This window comes from Medicago sativa, chromosome 6 (assembly GCF_051527215.1).
Source record: "Medicago sativa cultivar Bolivia chromosome 6, Bolivia_mono, whole genome shotgun sequence".
NCBI lineage: Eukaryota > Viridiplantae > Streptophyta > Magnoliopsida > Fabales > Fabaceae > Medicago > Medicago sativa.
The window spans coordinates 15,726,878-15,742,786 of NC_140754.1; the positions used below are offsets into that span (position 1 = coordinate 15,726,878).

Sequence of the window (15,909 nt, forward strand, 5' to 3'; positions counted from 1 at the left end):
ATACATACTTAAAATAAAGTTAAAATACATATGGGAAATTATATAGTTGCAATGTCTGTGTGTGTGATGGGTGGTGGTAGTAATGTTTTGCAATGGCAATGGGGGTTTCTACGATATAATCACAAATTGAAGGATTTATGGAAATTTGTTTTCTAAACCAACAAAATTAACTGTCCTTTTTAAGAAAGATCGTTTCATTGTTTATAAGCATTATACTATTATTTTACATTTTATCGTAAAATTTATTCAATATTCACTGTTATTATGAGTAATAAAATTCATAAAAAATTAAAATTTAGCCGACACTTTTGGCAAATAACCTTTAGTTATTATAATTTTTTAAACGATAGAAAATAGTTTCTTTAAAAAAAACATTTAGTTATTAATTTAAAGACTGGATCTATCGATACATGTCGAATTGCCGAATATACAATAGAAATTCTCATTTTGATAACAAGAAAGTTAAGTTTGTTTATGTTATGTATTCAAGGGCTAAAAATGTTAAAAGAACAGCATTGTAATCAAGGGTAAAATTGTACATAAAAGGTCCCAATCAAAATTGGTAGTTAATTTTAGAGTTCACTTTACATTATGGTATAAACTATGTCAATTTAGGTTGTGAATGATACACAACTAATAGAAAAATGAGATTCAAATTGAATATGGCTTCAAATAGCTTTCTCTAACCATCTTGGCAATTTTAGTGAAGACTTCATCCCCATTCTAGTAAGAAAAACAGAATACAACATGTGGAGCAAGAACATGAAACATCCACCATTCAACACAACCTGAAACAAAAAAGCAAATCAAGAATGTTTCAATACCTCAAGAAATATAAGCTATGAAGCATGGATACGGATACAGACACCGGACACGACACAGACACGCCGACACCGATAAATATTTGAGAAAATCGCATAACTCAGTGTAATTATATGTGTCGGTGTCGTGTCGGTGTCGGACACCTGTCGTGTCCGACACCGAGACACGGCTAATATGAGAATTGTTTGTGCTTCATAGAATATAAGTCAAGTCAATATAAACACTAAAAAAAATGTAACATACCAAAATCCCAAATAGGGTATATATGAAGTTCATTGAAGGAATTGAATTGACACCGGCAGCGGTCAGCACAAATGTAAGAGAAGCGTGAATGTTTATGGTGATCTACAAATCGTTTCCATGCGCAAAACATGAAAAGGAAAACAAATACGTCAGTAGGTTTGTGGTATAAGTACATGTTTGGATCGATTGTGAGTTTGGCGAAATCACTTGGCAGAGTGATTTTATTAAAGATCCAAGGTGTGGCTTTTGCCACGATCATGGTGTCACATTGTGATTATGTTAATGTCACTGACAATCCAAACATGTACTATGATGTACGAAAAATTAGGAGATAAAATTGTGGAATTCATTACCAAAGCTAGTATGTTTTCCCTTATCAAAAAGGATGAAATCAAGACAAAGCCAACGGCACCGATCGATCGTACCTGTAAAACATGAATAAGGTTCCATTATAAAAATATTGTGAAAAAGTATAATCACATCAAATGGGTATAAGATTGAGGTAAAAGGTGACAAACATTACAATTGCGCACAAGAAAACTGACAGGCTCCAACTGGTTTCCAACCTGATAAGATGCAAAAAATAAAAGAAGACAGAAAAGCAGTTAAAAAATCAACTTACTTTTAATCAAAATCAATTTTTGTCACCACAGAACCGAAGTTCCAAACACACGCTTAGCTTATTTCAACTAAAAAAGGATCAATGGTTCATAATTTCTATCTTGTAAGAATATGAAAACATTTCACAATCTTGCAATAGAAATGTTCAAACTATCAAAAGGTGTAGATAAGGGCCTAAGTATTGTGATTAACTTGAATTAAAAAATGTGTATCATGATTAATGATTCACTGCATTATACAGACAGAACAATAATCTTAATTCAAATGAAGTTCAGTTAATTTAGAAAACATATTATTCTGTGAGTGAATGACATACCTCCACAAAGTACCCATCGTGTAACCAACTATACCATGCTTAAGCTGCATGAAAGAAATATTCACAAATCAAGAAGTTTATAGAAGTTGCACTAGAGTAAACAAACTACACACAAGTATTTACCACAAAAGGAAGAAAAAAACAGAAGCAACTTTTTTTGTTGCGCGAACATTAAGTTTCTCAACAATCAAATCAGCAGTTCTTACAAAAAATGGTTTATGGTGTTAATTTTGTTAATTCATATGCAAAATATTGGCATGTCATCTAGATTGAGTCTCTAGTAAACCTCTTCATCGACAATTACTGTCTCTAGAAAGAGAGAATATAACCCAAGTCACAAGTTCAATGCATAGTAATAGGTTATTAGTATCTAGCAATACATGCGAGTCATATCTCAATCTCGATTCAATACAAAACTGAACTTAATCGGTATGAATCCTTGTAATGCCATATGCTTTTCTTTTTCATTTGATTTATGACTTGAATCTTGAATTATTTAGATGTTCATATATGATATATCAGCTTATAGTTTTGGCGTGTCACTTATTTTTACTCATAAATGTCATAATTTTATTGGTAATGTTTCTGACGATCATAAGATTCGAGTCACAAATTGGAAATTGAGTATTCCAACTCACACATTTTGAACATCGATTTGATTAAATACACTTATTATATTATGTCAAACAGGCAAAAAAGTAACAATGTTTATAAATGATTAGTATATGGTAAGCAGGTGGTCCTCATCAAATATAAATATAATCTCCAGTCTCATAAAATGTTCTTGTAACTCACAAAACTAAACAGTTTGATCCTTCATGGAAGCTTTTAATAAAATTAAAAATTACCGACAACTATAAAAAAAACATAGAGACGAGAGTCCTATTGCCTAGCTCACGAAATCAATGAAGTTAAAAGCAAGCTCACCAGATAGGTTAGAGCTTTTACTGGACCAGACAAGACAAACAAAAGTATAGTTGTTGCAACCTACAACAAGAACAACAAAAATATGTTCACGATGCATCAATAACTATTGAAGAATTATCCATTGCATTTTGTTAAGCAACTAGCAATTCTAACCATAGTTTTCCTTCCAGCATCAATACCCCATCTCATCGACGATATCACTATTGGCAACGAGAAGAAACAACTAAAGTAATTCTGCAACCAGAAAACAAAAACAAAAAACAGAAAAGTGAGGCCAAAAATAAATGAAATACCTAAAACATGAAATGAAACTTCTCTATCACCCATTTTTGTTAATACTAACCAATTCTAACCTAAAAAATAAAGAAAACAGTATCCATTACTCTACTTTCCTAACCAAACCTCGCCCACAAACAAATATTCGAGTTTGGTTAGAGCCAACCAATTTTCAACCCCAAAAAAAGAAGACCCTCAGCAAGCAATCTGTACAGTCACATATTTAGTGAAATCAACAGCATAGTTTGAAACTGCGATCCGCAGCTGCAATTGTGGTTGCAATATAAAGATTTTAAAGGCTTTTGCAACCATAATTGCAGCTGCTGCATCGGTCGCATTTTCCCACATTTTGTTGCAATATTAAGGTTCGCAACGTAACAGTGGCCGCAATTTAGAACCATGATCAACAACATTCATGTGAGATCAGACGGTTCATATGATAAACTACACAAATCCGTTTCAAACATTTAGATTTTATCAATAGTCAAGATTGCAACTTCAGAGTTCAGACAAATTTCCCCCTGAAAATCCATTTCCAAAAACTTATTATTCTACTTTCTTAGCCAATATTTGTTGCAGCTAACCAATCTTCAACCAAAAAGAATGCAAACTCATTATTCTAGTTCCTTAACAACCAATCCTATATGATAACAAAAGACCCAAATTTTGATTCACAAAGAGAATTGCTCAATAAGTAGACCAAACAAAACAAATAAAAATCCAATTTTTGATAGAGCTAACCAATTTTCAATCAAAAGTAATACAAATACATTATTCTCGTTCATTAACCAGACAAACCTACATAAAAACCAAAGTCTCAAATTCTGATTCACAATAACAAACCTCAATGGCATGAGAATTTCTTAAAAAATAGACCAACCCGACATTTTTGATTTAAGGTGTGTTTGACACCAGCACGGCACCAATACACGTGAATACATTCGATTACATCCATTTTCTCGAATTATCACCTATCAACGTGTTAGTGTCAGTGTTGTGCATGTGTCTGTGTTGGTTCTTCATATGTTAGAGTTAACCAATTTTCAACCAAAAAGAACACAAACCCATTAGACTATTTCCTAAACCAAACAAACCTATAGAAAAAAAACCTAACACCCAAATTTCAATACCCAATAACAAACCTCAATGGAATGAGAATTGCTAAGAAACAGACCAAACCACACAAACAAAGCTCCAATTATTGTTGGAGGCTAGATCCCTTGTAACACCCTAAACACAAACATAACACTAATACATTTGATTACATTCGATCACGTCAATTTTCTCAAATTATCACCAGTATCAATGTGTTAGTGTTGTGTTCGTGAATGTGTCGGTGCTTCATATATTAGAGCTAACCAATGTTCAATCAAAACGAGTACAAACCCATTATTCTGATTCCTAAACCAAACAAACCTATATAAAAAACAATACACTCAAATTTTGATTCAATACAACAAACCTCAATAGCAAGAGCAATGCTCAAGAAATAGAACAAATTTAAACACACAAACATAGATCCAATGTTTCATAAAGTTAATCAATTTCCAACCAAAGATAATACAAATTCATTATTCTAATTCCTTAACCAAACATGACCCAAATTTTGATTAACAATAACAAACCTCAATAGTAAAAGAATTGCTCAAAAAGTAGACCAAACCACGCACAAAAAATCCAATTTTTGTTAGAGCTAACCAATTTTCACAAAAAACAATGCAAACCCATTATTCTAATTCCTTAACCAAACAAACCTAATAAAACAGACGACCAAAATTTTGATTCTCAATAACAAACATACAATTTTTGTTATAACTAACCAATTTTCAACCAAAAAGAACACAAAACCATTATTCTATTTCAGTTCCATGACCAAACAAACCAATATGAAAACAAACACCCAAATTGTGATTCACAATAACAAACCTCAATGAAGTAGACCAAACCACACAAACCAAGATGCAACTTTTCTTAGAGCAAACCAATTTTAAACCAAAAATAACACAAACCCATTATTCTAATTCCTTAACCAAACAAACCTACATAAAAACCAAACACCATAACAAACCTCAATGAAGTAGACCAAACCACACAAACAAAGATGCAATTTTTCTTGGAGCTAATCAATTTTCAATCAAAAATAACACAAACCCATCATTCTAATTCCTAAACCAAACAAACCTACATAAAAACCGAACATCCAAATATTGGCTCACAATGACAAACCTCAATGAAGTAAACCAAACCACACAAACAAAAATGCAATTTTTCCAAAAGCCAACCAATTTCCAACCAAAAACAATACAAGCCCATTATTATATTTCCTTAACCAAACAAGACCCAAATTTTAATTCACAATTAAAAACCTCAATGGCAAGTGAATTGCACCAATATTTTTGATTGAAGATGCGACATTGATATATGTGATTACATTCGATTGCATCTATTTTCTCAAGTTATCACCAATATCAACAAGTTAGTGTCAGTGTCATTTTCGTGTCTGTGAACGAATTTTCAACCAAATTATTACAAACCCATTATTCTACTTCCTTATCTAAACAAGACCTAAATTTTGATTAACAGTAACAAACCTCAATAGCAAGAGAATTGCACAAAAAGTAAACCAAACCACACAAATAAAAATCCAATTTTTCCTATAGTCAATCAATTATCACCAGAAACAATACAAACCCATTATTCCATTTCCTTAACCAAACAAGACCCAAATTTTGATTAACAATAACAAACCTCAATAGCAAGAGAATTGCACAGAAAGTAAACTCAAACCACACAAATAAAAATCCAATTTTTCCCACAGCTTATCAATTTTCAACCAAAAAGAACACAAACCCATTATTGTATTCTACTTCCTTAACCAAACAAACCTATAAAAAAACCAAAAACCAAAATTTGAATTCACAAAAACAAACCTCAATAGCAAGAGCATTACTCAAGAAGTAGACCAACCCAGTAAGAGCAGCAAACATGGAACATTCAACCAACTGAAGTGTCTTCTGATACACCTCCCCTTCTGGTGACAAATCCTTAACTTCTTCATCATTGTTGAAAATTGCAACTTCAATGTTTGAAACCCTTTGAAGAGAGAATGAACGTGGTTTGAGTTTGAGAGGGAGTTTCAATGGTTGAGATGGTGGAAGAGAGAGAAAGTAAGAGTGGAGAGAGAAAGTGGGAAGTGGGTTTGGTTTGGAAATGGAGGAGAAGATGAAGGGAGAATGGTGTTGATAAGTTTTCAGTGGAATCATGGAGAAAAGATTTCAAGGTCGTGTTTGGTTCGTTGGAAAAAATTAGAGCTCAATACATATATGGACCGTTAATTTACATTTTACGACCATATTCAGGTAATTCTTTTGAGGGTCCATATTTTTGTAAGAAACGATATATCGAGCTGAATCATAAACCAAACGAATTAAATTATACGTAGTTTATACCAAAAAAAAAATTTTATATGTAGTTTAAAGAACTTAATTTTCAACTTAGGATCGGCTCACTTGGTTCATGAACCAAGTTCAACGAACTAATTACTGAATCTAGTTTCGAATTATTTTCGAGTTGATTCGGTTCATTGTTAGCCCTAGTCTGTGGTGATTTTAATGTCATTTGGTTTTCAGATGAAAGGCGGAGTGTTACCGTCGGCCCCAAGCAAGATGGTTTTCTCAATTTTAATCATTTCATTGGTTATAATTTTTTATTTGATCTTCCTCTTTGTTGATGCAGGGGCCGGAGTTCGAACCCCGGACACCCCACTTCTCCATATTTAATTGTGTGAGCTCTAGCCACCAAACAACTTGACAAAAAAAAAAAGATAAATCACACACAATTGGTTTTTTTTTCTCTCATCCTCATGGATTAAATATGACTCTAGAAGTCATTGATTTCAATGGCAAACAACAATACCAACTACATGCGCGAATCACCCGTGTATATTGCAAAGAATGTATATCTCACTCTCATTCTTCACATATTAGATATGACTTTTGAGGCATGTATGTCATGTGTAAATAAATATTATATATGTTTAGGATGCAAAGTGATTGCATCTATTATCTATTATCTATCAAATATCATATATTTCTTTTATGAATAATCTTTTATAAATAACCGCATTAAATTTTCTAGCATTTATTATTTATGAAAAAAATTATAAATTATATCATTTATTACGTTGAAATTAGATGAGCAATATCAACAATGTTAATTACTCATTTGATCTTTCATCTATTATTTTGTATTTTCTTCTTTTTTTCTTCTTTTTTAATGAATGTGTAAAATAAAATACGCTTTGACCAACTCACGAGTATCAGTTGTTACTACTATCGTACAAAATGTAGTTCCTCATTAAATATTTATAAATCCCCTAAAGAAATGATATATGATCAAAATACCCCTCTAACTAGTATGTTAGAATGAGAGATGATATTTATACATCCTAAAAAAAATACGCTTTGACCAACTCACGTGTATCAATTGTTACTACTATTGTACAAAATTTAGTTCCTCGTTAAATATTTATATATAAAAATATGTATACATACTAGCCCTCTAACTAGTATGTTAGAATGAGAAAGAGATTAAATAAGTAATTAATATTCGTTAGATTAAATAAACCGTTGTAACTTAATTATAAAATAGACAAACATCTTAAGAAAGAAAACGAAGTGGAAATTAGTAAAGCAAAGAGGAGTGCTAGCAACACCCCTTTTTAATCTTCTCTTAATACTTATTCTCTCATTAAATAAAATCAATAGGGATCCTACTCTTTGAAAATGGATCTTACATAAACAGGTGGAGTCTACGTTTATTTCACCAAATAATAAAGTGAATATTAAAAAAGTTTATTAGCAATTATTTACAACAAATTGTAACAACGAGTTTATAGATTCTGAAAACTTGGTTTGATTTTATCTTCGTAATTTATGTTAAGCTATTTTTTATGCTAAGTTCTATCATATATATGTTTGAACTAAAATGAAATCACAAATTTTATTTTTCTCTCTCTAATCGCTTCATTAAAAACTTCTCAAACTAAAATTACATGACACACAGTTTGTTTTATTTTTTGAAATGGAATATGTTTGTAAATGAAACAATTTAGGAATACGGTGAGATTGTTGTGGCTTGAAGTCAAGCAAGCGAGATAATAGGAAAAAATCAATTCTAGATTTTAATTTAATCCTCTCACTTTTTTTTAACTCGGTATCTAACTCAAGAGCCGACTAATCTGAAGGTCCAATCCCACAGTTCATTTGCGGACCCCATTTAGCTCTGTCAATCCTCTCACTTAATATGTATATGTAAGTACAAAAATTACGGGACTCTGGGCGATCACATTTGAGACCAAAATCATTGTGTTTTTTTTAACCTGTATCATATTGTATAGAGGTCAAAAAAAATTAAATTGTAATTCCTTGATAAGTACACTATCACCGGAGATATTCAAAACCAAAACTCCATCATCTGTGATCTTAAAAACCATAATAATCCCGTCATCTGAGATCCTCGAAACTTCATCACAAGCTGGTCAAAATTTGTCACCATATATATTGACGCTCCAAGAAACGCAATTATTAAACCGACAGTCAAATAAATCGGCCCAAGAAACACAGTAAATGATATAATAAGCTTTTGTTTATTATGTATTTAATTTTAAACAACACAAACACTGTGACGTGAAGTTTAGATTATAAAAGTGTATTAGTTAAAACAAACGGAAAATTGACCACAATAAAATCATATGGTTGTTTTGCTTATCTATTCCTTGTAAAGTTTGCACTCTAGTTGAAATTAATATTTGATTTTTTAGTTATTAAATTTTTAAATAAAATTTTATGTTTTAACGAAGCAGGGCCAAACAAGAAACGGTTAGGTAATTGGATTCACAAGAATAACATCTTGTTTGTGAGAGGGTAGCTTTTAAATCACCGTCCTAGTCAAGTCATGTGGTGTTACGAAATATTGTGAAAATTCGTCTAATGTGGCCAAAATTGCAATTGAAACAAAATTGCATAAGCATACAAAAAAAAAAAAAACTTGACCTTCCATAATTTAATTCATAGTCCAAAATCTAAACATTTTTTGTCGCGACAGTTTCAACAGAGACTACAATTTAAAACTTTGAGTAAAAGAGCAGAGGAATTAGCATATTAATCATGGCTATTAACAAAATTAAGATGTGTTTTCGCTGTGTTTTTTGCAAGGAAAACATCTCTGCCAATTTTCCCTTTGAATGCTAGTTATTAGAGTATAATGAATAAAACCAACTCATCCCTATAAATAATTCTCTCTGAATCATCTTTTACCAATCTAATTCATTTCTACCATCTATGGGTATCGCTCACATGAATACTCTTATGCTCTCTTTTTTGCTGATCACTATGACTTTTATCCCTCGAATTCCATGATTACTAACACTAGTAACAAGTTGAGGGTTAAACAATGATACAACTCTTTGTACTTGATCACTAGAACACAGTCAATTTCTTCCACGTTGAGCAATTTCTAAAAGAACGCAACCTTTAGGTTTTGTTCCTATCACTTGAACTCTTCGACCAGTTCTTTCTAATAACTTTTGCAATAGCTTTTTGATTATTTCAACGCAAGGTACATGAAATTAGTACTACATAAAGGAAGAAGAAAAACAAACCTTTTTAATTATTTCAACGCAAGGTACATAAAATTAGTACTTTTGATATAGCTTCCACACAAAGGATGCATCAACAAGAAGAAGAAAAAGTACAATGTAACAACATTATGGGGAGTACTACATAAAGAAAGCTTCTCTCTATTAGTGATCATGTTTCACAATCATAAAGAGCACACAATAAATCAAAGTTACAATATTGAAAAAACAATGAGCTAGAGATGTCATCATGAACTAAATATAGCATCCAATGCAAACACTTGTGCTTGGTTTTATTAATTAGGTTATACTCTATCTTCGAATTCATGTGGTAGCATCCAATGCTAAGATAGTGCTAAGATTCATTGGATTCATGTAAGCCTTAGAGCCAGACATAATATCATTCACAATAAGCTTGTTTGCCTTTTCAGATGGATGGAATGCATCCCAAAATGCATAGACGTCTCTATTTGAGCACAAGTTGGAAAGTTGTGTGCATAATCCAATACCATTGTTAGGTCCTTGTCCACAACAAGCTATTTTAGATGTTTTGAAACCTGATTAAAGCAACAACATAAATAATAAATATCATTAGTTTATATTTTAAATTTTTTATATATAGACCGGGTTAACAGTCTTGCGGTCCGACCATTGACCCACTGGTCTGACCAATGACCCAGTGACCTAGGCCTTAACCGGATCGATCACTGGTCCGAGTTTTAAAACACTGCATAAGATACATGACAACGTAGCTATAATTTCGGTCGCAGATGAAACCCTAAAACATATCTTTTGTCATGATAATTTCGACGGCAACTGCAATTTAAAACTTTGAATATAAGATTAGCGTGATTACCGTATTGACCGGGATTATTAATAAAGTTAAGATGTGTTTTCCCAGTGTTTGCAGCAATGAAAACATCCCTGCCAAGTTTCCTGTTAAGTCCTAGAAGCATGTTTTCAAGTTGAGGGTTAAACAATGATGCAGCTCTTTGTAGTTCAGTTGAACATTGTCCATTTCTACCACGTTGAGCAATTTCTGAAGGAACACAACCCATAGGTCCTGTTCCTGTCACAAGAACTCTTCTAGCTCCCAAATCATATAGTTTCTGTAACATATATATAACTATGAGAAGTAACATAGGCATATTATCCAAAAGACTTGACTTGTTTGATTGTGTTTTTATTTTTTAAGTTTTTGAAATTTTGTTTTATAAAATAGTTCAAATTTTTTTGTCAAAAAGAAACTATTTTTTGAAATAAGTATTATCTATTTTCATTTTAAAATTTTAAAAACAGAAGGAGAATAAATTACTCCTTGAGTTCCTACTTTTAAAAGCTCTTTTTGAAAAGTCAATGATTTTTTTTTTTTGGTACAAGAAAATTTGTCATTGATAAAGACATTCATTTTTTTTATATTATTTAAAACTATTTTAGTTTATTAAAATTTTAAAAATAAAGAAGTTGTTGTATTAACTTCATTTAATAAATTCTTTATTTTAAAACCTAAAAAATCCAAACAAATAATATATGTTTTAAAAAAAATTCAAAAATATTTTACTAAATGATTTGTCTTTTATAAAAAAGCACATCAAATTATTTCTTAAAATTCTTGCTAAGGTTGTTATGATGTTAACCTAAGCTTTTGATTAGTTGTACCTAAAAGATGTATATTAATCAAAGAATTATCATTAAAGGGAGTATTACCTGCAAAAGTTTTTGGTACTCAGAGATAAGATACTTGACATATTCAGGTAATTGATATTGACGAGACCTTGCAGAATAAGGCACCAAGTAGTAGTTATTCACAAAATCATTGCCACCAACGGTTATGAGAACAAGTGCTTGATTCACACGAGTCTTTGCTTGTGATGCACCAATAAGAGCACTTAACCTACTTTGGTACTCTTGAAAATACTCATATTGTCTATACATTCTTATGATATTTATCTGCAAAATTTGCATCTATATTAGTCATTTCCATGTGCATAATATAAGTCCTCAACTTTAAAATTTTGCAGTGAATTTTTTTTTTTTTTTAGGTTTAAATATATTTTTAGCACCTGAAAAACGAGAAAATTTATAGGTACTAAAGCGAAAAGTGGTATATTTGTAGGGACCTAAAATATATTTAAACCATTTTTTATTTATTTTAATTATGTATTGGTGTTTAAGGTTTTGACTTTTGAGCATGCATTATTGACGTGAATGATTAGAGTATATAAAATTGGATAATGAAATTAGAAAAAGAATCAATTTACAAATTGAATCCCAGTGTCATTGAGTATTCCAATTCCAGCTGAAGCAAAATTGGCTCCAACTAGAAGCTTTTCTCCTCTTAATTCAGGGCTTAAGTATGGCAATGTTGGCTCAGCACCAAGTTTCTGACCTGAAAAAATTCAATTAGTTAGATATAAATGCATATAAACTCCATGTGTCAATGTTCATTTGATTATACAAAAAGGGTTCAAATCAAATGTGAATGAAATTTGAAGGTTATAAAAGAAATGAATGCTTTTTTTAGGCAAAAAGAAATGGATGTTGTAACAAGAAGGCTCATTCAATATGTATAGATATGAAAATTTGAATTCAATATTTTAAAAATCTGACCGAACCAGATTCAATCAATTGAACCAAAAACAGGTCGGTTTAACCTATTGAACCATAAATCGGCAAATTTTCCGATTGGTTTGATCCTTATGTTCTCATTGAACCAGTTGAACAAGTTTCTTCAACCGGTTTTAATTTTTACTTAATATTTTTTTTATCATCCGATTTAACTGTGATTGAACTGATTGAACCAATTGCATCATTTCCCTAAAATATCACCAACTCTATTTTCATTCCGGTTTTTAAAACATTGCTAAAACTATAAAGTAAAAACAATAAAAATGCATCTTATAACTGGTTAAACCTTCAAATAAATGAATGTTGAAACAAAAGGGTAACTCAAAATATTGCAATATATATATCAAAAGATATGAAATGAAATTAAACTTAACTGATAAAATCAGGAATATTGTAGCCATTGGAGAATCTACCAGTTGGTCTATGAGATGGTTGATAATCAATACCATAAGGGGGTGCATCAGCACGTGCAGTGGTAGCCAAGTAATTGTTATTTCCATTATCAACAAGTGAATCTCCAAACACTAAGAATGTTCTTGGAGTAGCTTCAATCCCATGAAAAAATATTCCTCCAACAACTAAAATGAACAAAGCAAAAAAACTTGACAAAGATGCCATTGAAAATGAGGCTTTGAAAATTGACTATTGTTTTTAGAAATGTGTGGATGTGGAAAATTGTTCATGATTCAAGTCTTTATATAATGGAGAATTATTTATTTCATAGTTTTATTGTGATTCTACTAACATAGGAGGCTGCTTTTAGGTGCTCTTTAATAATTGTAAGATTTTTATGTATGTTTCTGTAAATGGTGGCATTGTTAGAAAAGATTAAATGTGATTGGTTGGATTCATTAAATAATTATTCAACTATTTCCCAAAAAAAATAAATAAGATTCAACTACAATGGTAGATCATTATGTTTTCCACGGTGCTTAAAGTATGTTCTACTAACAAATTTTTATGTCATTTAATTTTGCTTAATTGAATTAATTTACCTTAGAAAAAATAATATGTAGTAGGTACAGTTAAGCAGTTGTAGACCTAGCATATATGAAGCAAATTATCATTATTGAAATTAGCATGATAATTTTTTTTTTAGAAAACAAATTAAGTAATGAATGGTTATACAAACCATTTTAACAAGCTGGAAAAAGTAGCGAAATTTCATAAGCATGGCTACACAAAATTATACTCCCTTCATCTTAGGTATAAATGTTTGTGAAAATTAGTATGAATTTGGTGAGACAACGAGGAAGACACAAAAACTTTGTCATTTCAATATATGGTTGTATTACACTTGTTCACGGGTCGAGAAGAAAACGATAGGCATGCAAAAGCACCTCTTTTTTAATTTCTAATATTCCATTTTTGCACTACATGTTCAAACTTCATGTTATGATTGATTAGCATGCTATGGTTATATATATGAATGTAATCGATTACACACTAATGGGACCTCAACATTGGTCCTATGTGTCATTTTCCTTCTCAAATTATATAAACAACAAAGATATTAGTAGTACAATTTAAAATAAGAATTTAATTTATATACATTGTCGTCAGTTTAAAGTTATTTTACACACTTATCTAATTAGCGAATATGACAATTATGTGTTTTCAAACACATTTCATGATGTGTCAATACATCATTCAATGCATGTGTAAAATATCTTTACACAAAAATTGCTTTAAAATTAAATTCTTAAAATAAATAATTTTACTCTATATAATGACATTATTTTTTTATGGGTTAATACCTCTTTTAGTCCCTGTAATATGAGCGAATTTTGATTTTAGTCCCTGTAAAAAAAAAAGTTTAGATTCTATCCCTGTCATTTTAGATTCTTCCACTTTTGGTCCCTCGTTTAAACATGTCAGCAGAATCTACACATGTGGCACGCTAACTGTGTAACTTCATTATTTTTTTTTATTTTTTATTTATCCATTCACCTAACATGTGGCTTATTCATTATTTTAATTAAAAAAAATTCTGAATCATTAAATTAAACACAAAACTAAAATTAAGTTAACTTTAAAATATATGTTAGAATGTCATTTTTTTTTATATGTATATATGTTAGAATGTCATTCTTTTTGCAAGTATATATGTTAGAATGTCATTTTTTTTTAAGAAGTATGATAGAATGTCATGAAATATGCTCTCATTCTAGTAAGTTTATTGAGACTCTTCGTTTTTTTTAATTGTTACATCTTAACCATAAATCTCGATTTCCTTTTTTTTTTTTTTGCATGATTTTACCTCTTTTTTTAAAAAGGCATATGTTAATTGTTAGTTTGTTAGATTAAAAATTATTCTTTCGTTCTAGTTGAAAACCCTGGACCTCTAACTCATTTCCCTTTATTCATGACCTCTTTTTTCTCCCTATCTCATATTTAATGGTTGATATATAACAATTGAGAAAATAGAGAGAATTTTCATGGTGGGAATCCATTCTCTATGCAGACCGACAAATGATTGGAACCATGGAATAAGATTAACTATTACTTCTAGCTTAAAACACAAGGACATTAAATAACGATTTTTATAACATGTAGATACAAAAATATACTCTTTCTGATCATTATTATAAACAAAAAAAATCATTTTTTAGGTTCATTGAATAACTGATGTATTGATATATATTCATTGAATAACTTATGTATATGGTCTATATTATAGATCAGATACATTAGTTATTCAATGAATCTAATAATAATTTTTTATTATAATAGTGACCAGAGTGAGCAATAACACCTGAGTAAAGTCACGTCTGCTGGTTTTCTTCTAGGAACTTGAATGATTTATTAGGACAAAATCTCTTAAAAAATAAATCGGTATAAATTTTGTCCTGAATTTAAGTAACATTTGAGACGAAATCGATTTTGTCCAAAATTTCAATTCGAAACGCCAATTGTTTAGTAGTGAAAATAGTCTATGACTTTCTGGGATCCTAAAATGGGTATTCAAGTTTAATGGGTCAAGCTATCATGAATTGCCGGAGAATATGATTTTTTTGGTTAGTGAGACACTAATTTATCACTAGTGATAGAGTAAGCATTGTCTCGTCCATAGCTAGGCATGTGTTTCCGAAATGAAAGGAAGGAATAGGATTTGGTTTATTGTCGTAATGACGAACTCCAATGATTCCAAGGCACTCTGTGGTGTGGTGTTCGTGGGATCTAGCCCTAGAGGTTATCTGTTCTAGTTAGATGTTTTAGAGGTTATATGTTCTAGTTAGATGTTTTTATTGTCTTTTGATCATTGTTGAATCATTTGGTGCAAATCTTTCATCTAGTTTAGTGCAAATCTAAGTTATTATCGTTGATATGTGAGGCTCTCCATGGAGCTCTCATCACTATGGTGGTTTTTGCACCTTTTCTAATCCGAAACAATTATTAAGATTTTTTAAAAGAAGAATAAAGGCTACATTACCTTTTT

The 15,909-nt window shown here is 30.8% G+C and overlaps 2 protein-coding genes across 3 annotated transcripts in view; both read right to left on the reverse strand.

Moving 5' to 3' along the window:
* The window catches only part of LOC146913189 (uncharacterized), a 37,882-nt gene extending 31,388 nt beyond the window's left edge, over positions 1 to 6,494 (reverse strand). The window contains exons 1-8 of one of the 2 annotated variants that reach the window (XM_085716423.1): positions 6,136 to 6,494; positions 3,083 to 3,163; positions 2,930 to 2,989; positions 2,003 to 2,046; positions 1,589 to 1,631; positions 1,419 to 1,490; positions 1,066 to 1,167; positions 516 to 788 (exon numbers count right to left, since the gene is read on the reverse strand). In XM_085716423.1, coding sequence (XP_085572549.1) covers positions 669 to 788; positions 1,066 to 1,167; positions 1,419 to 1,490; positions 1,589 to 1,631; positions 2,003 to 2,046; positions 2,930 to 2,989; positions 3,083 to 3,163; positions 6,136 to 6,468 — 855 coding nt within the window. In that variant the 5' untranslated portion in view covers positions 6,469 to 6,494 and the 3' untranslated portion in view covers positions 516 to 668. Of the gene's footprint in view, positions 1 to 515; positions 789 to 1,065; positions 1,168 to 1,418; positions 1,491 to 1,588; positions 1,632 to 2,002; positions 2,047 to 2,929; positions 2,990 to 3,082; positions 3,164 to 6,135 lie in introns of those variants that run through there. The other variant, XM_085716424.1, reaches the window with a different exon arrangement.
* Positions 6,495 to 9,988: 3,494 nt separating this feature from the next.
* Positions 9,989 to 13,139, reverse strand: LOC146913194 (GDSL esterase/lipase At5g33370-like). Its single transcript, XM_085716434.1, has 5 exons — positions 12,845 to 13,139; positions 12,104 to 12,231; positions 11,550 to 11,792; positions 10,699 to 10,951; positions 9,989 to 10,399 (listed from the first exon to the last, which is right to left on the reverse strand). The coding sequence occupies exons 1-5, from the start codon at positions 13,086 to 13,088 to the stop codon at positions 10,167 to 10,169; spliced, it is 1,101 nt and encodes a 366-aa protein (XP_085572560.1). The 5' UTR covers positions 13,089 to 13,139; the 3' UTR covers positions 9,989 to 10,166.
* Positions 13,140 to 15,909: the final 2,770 nt, after the last annotated feature.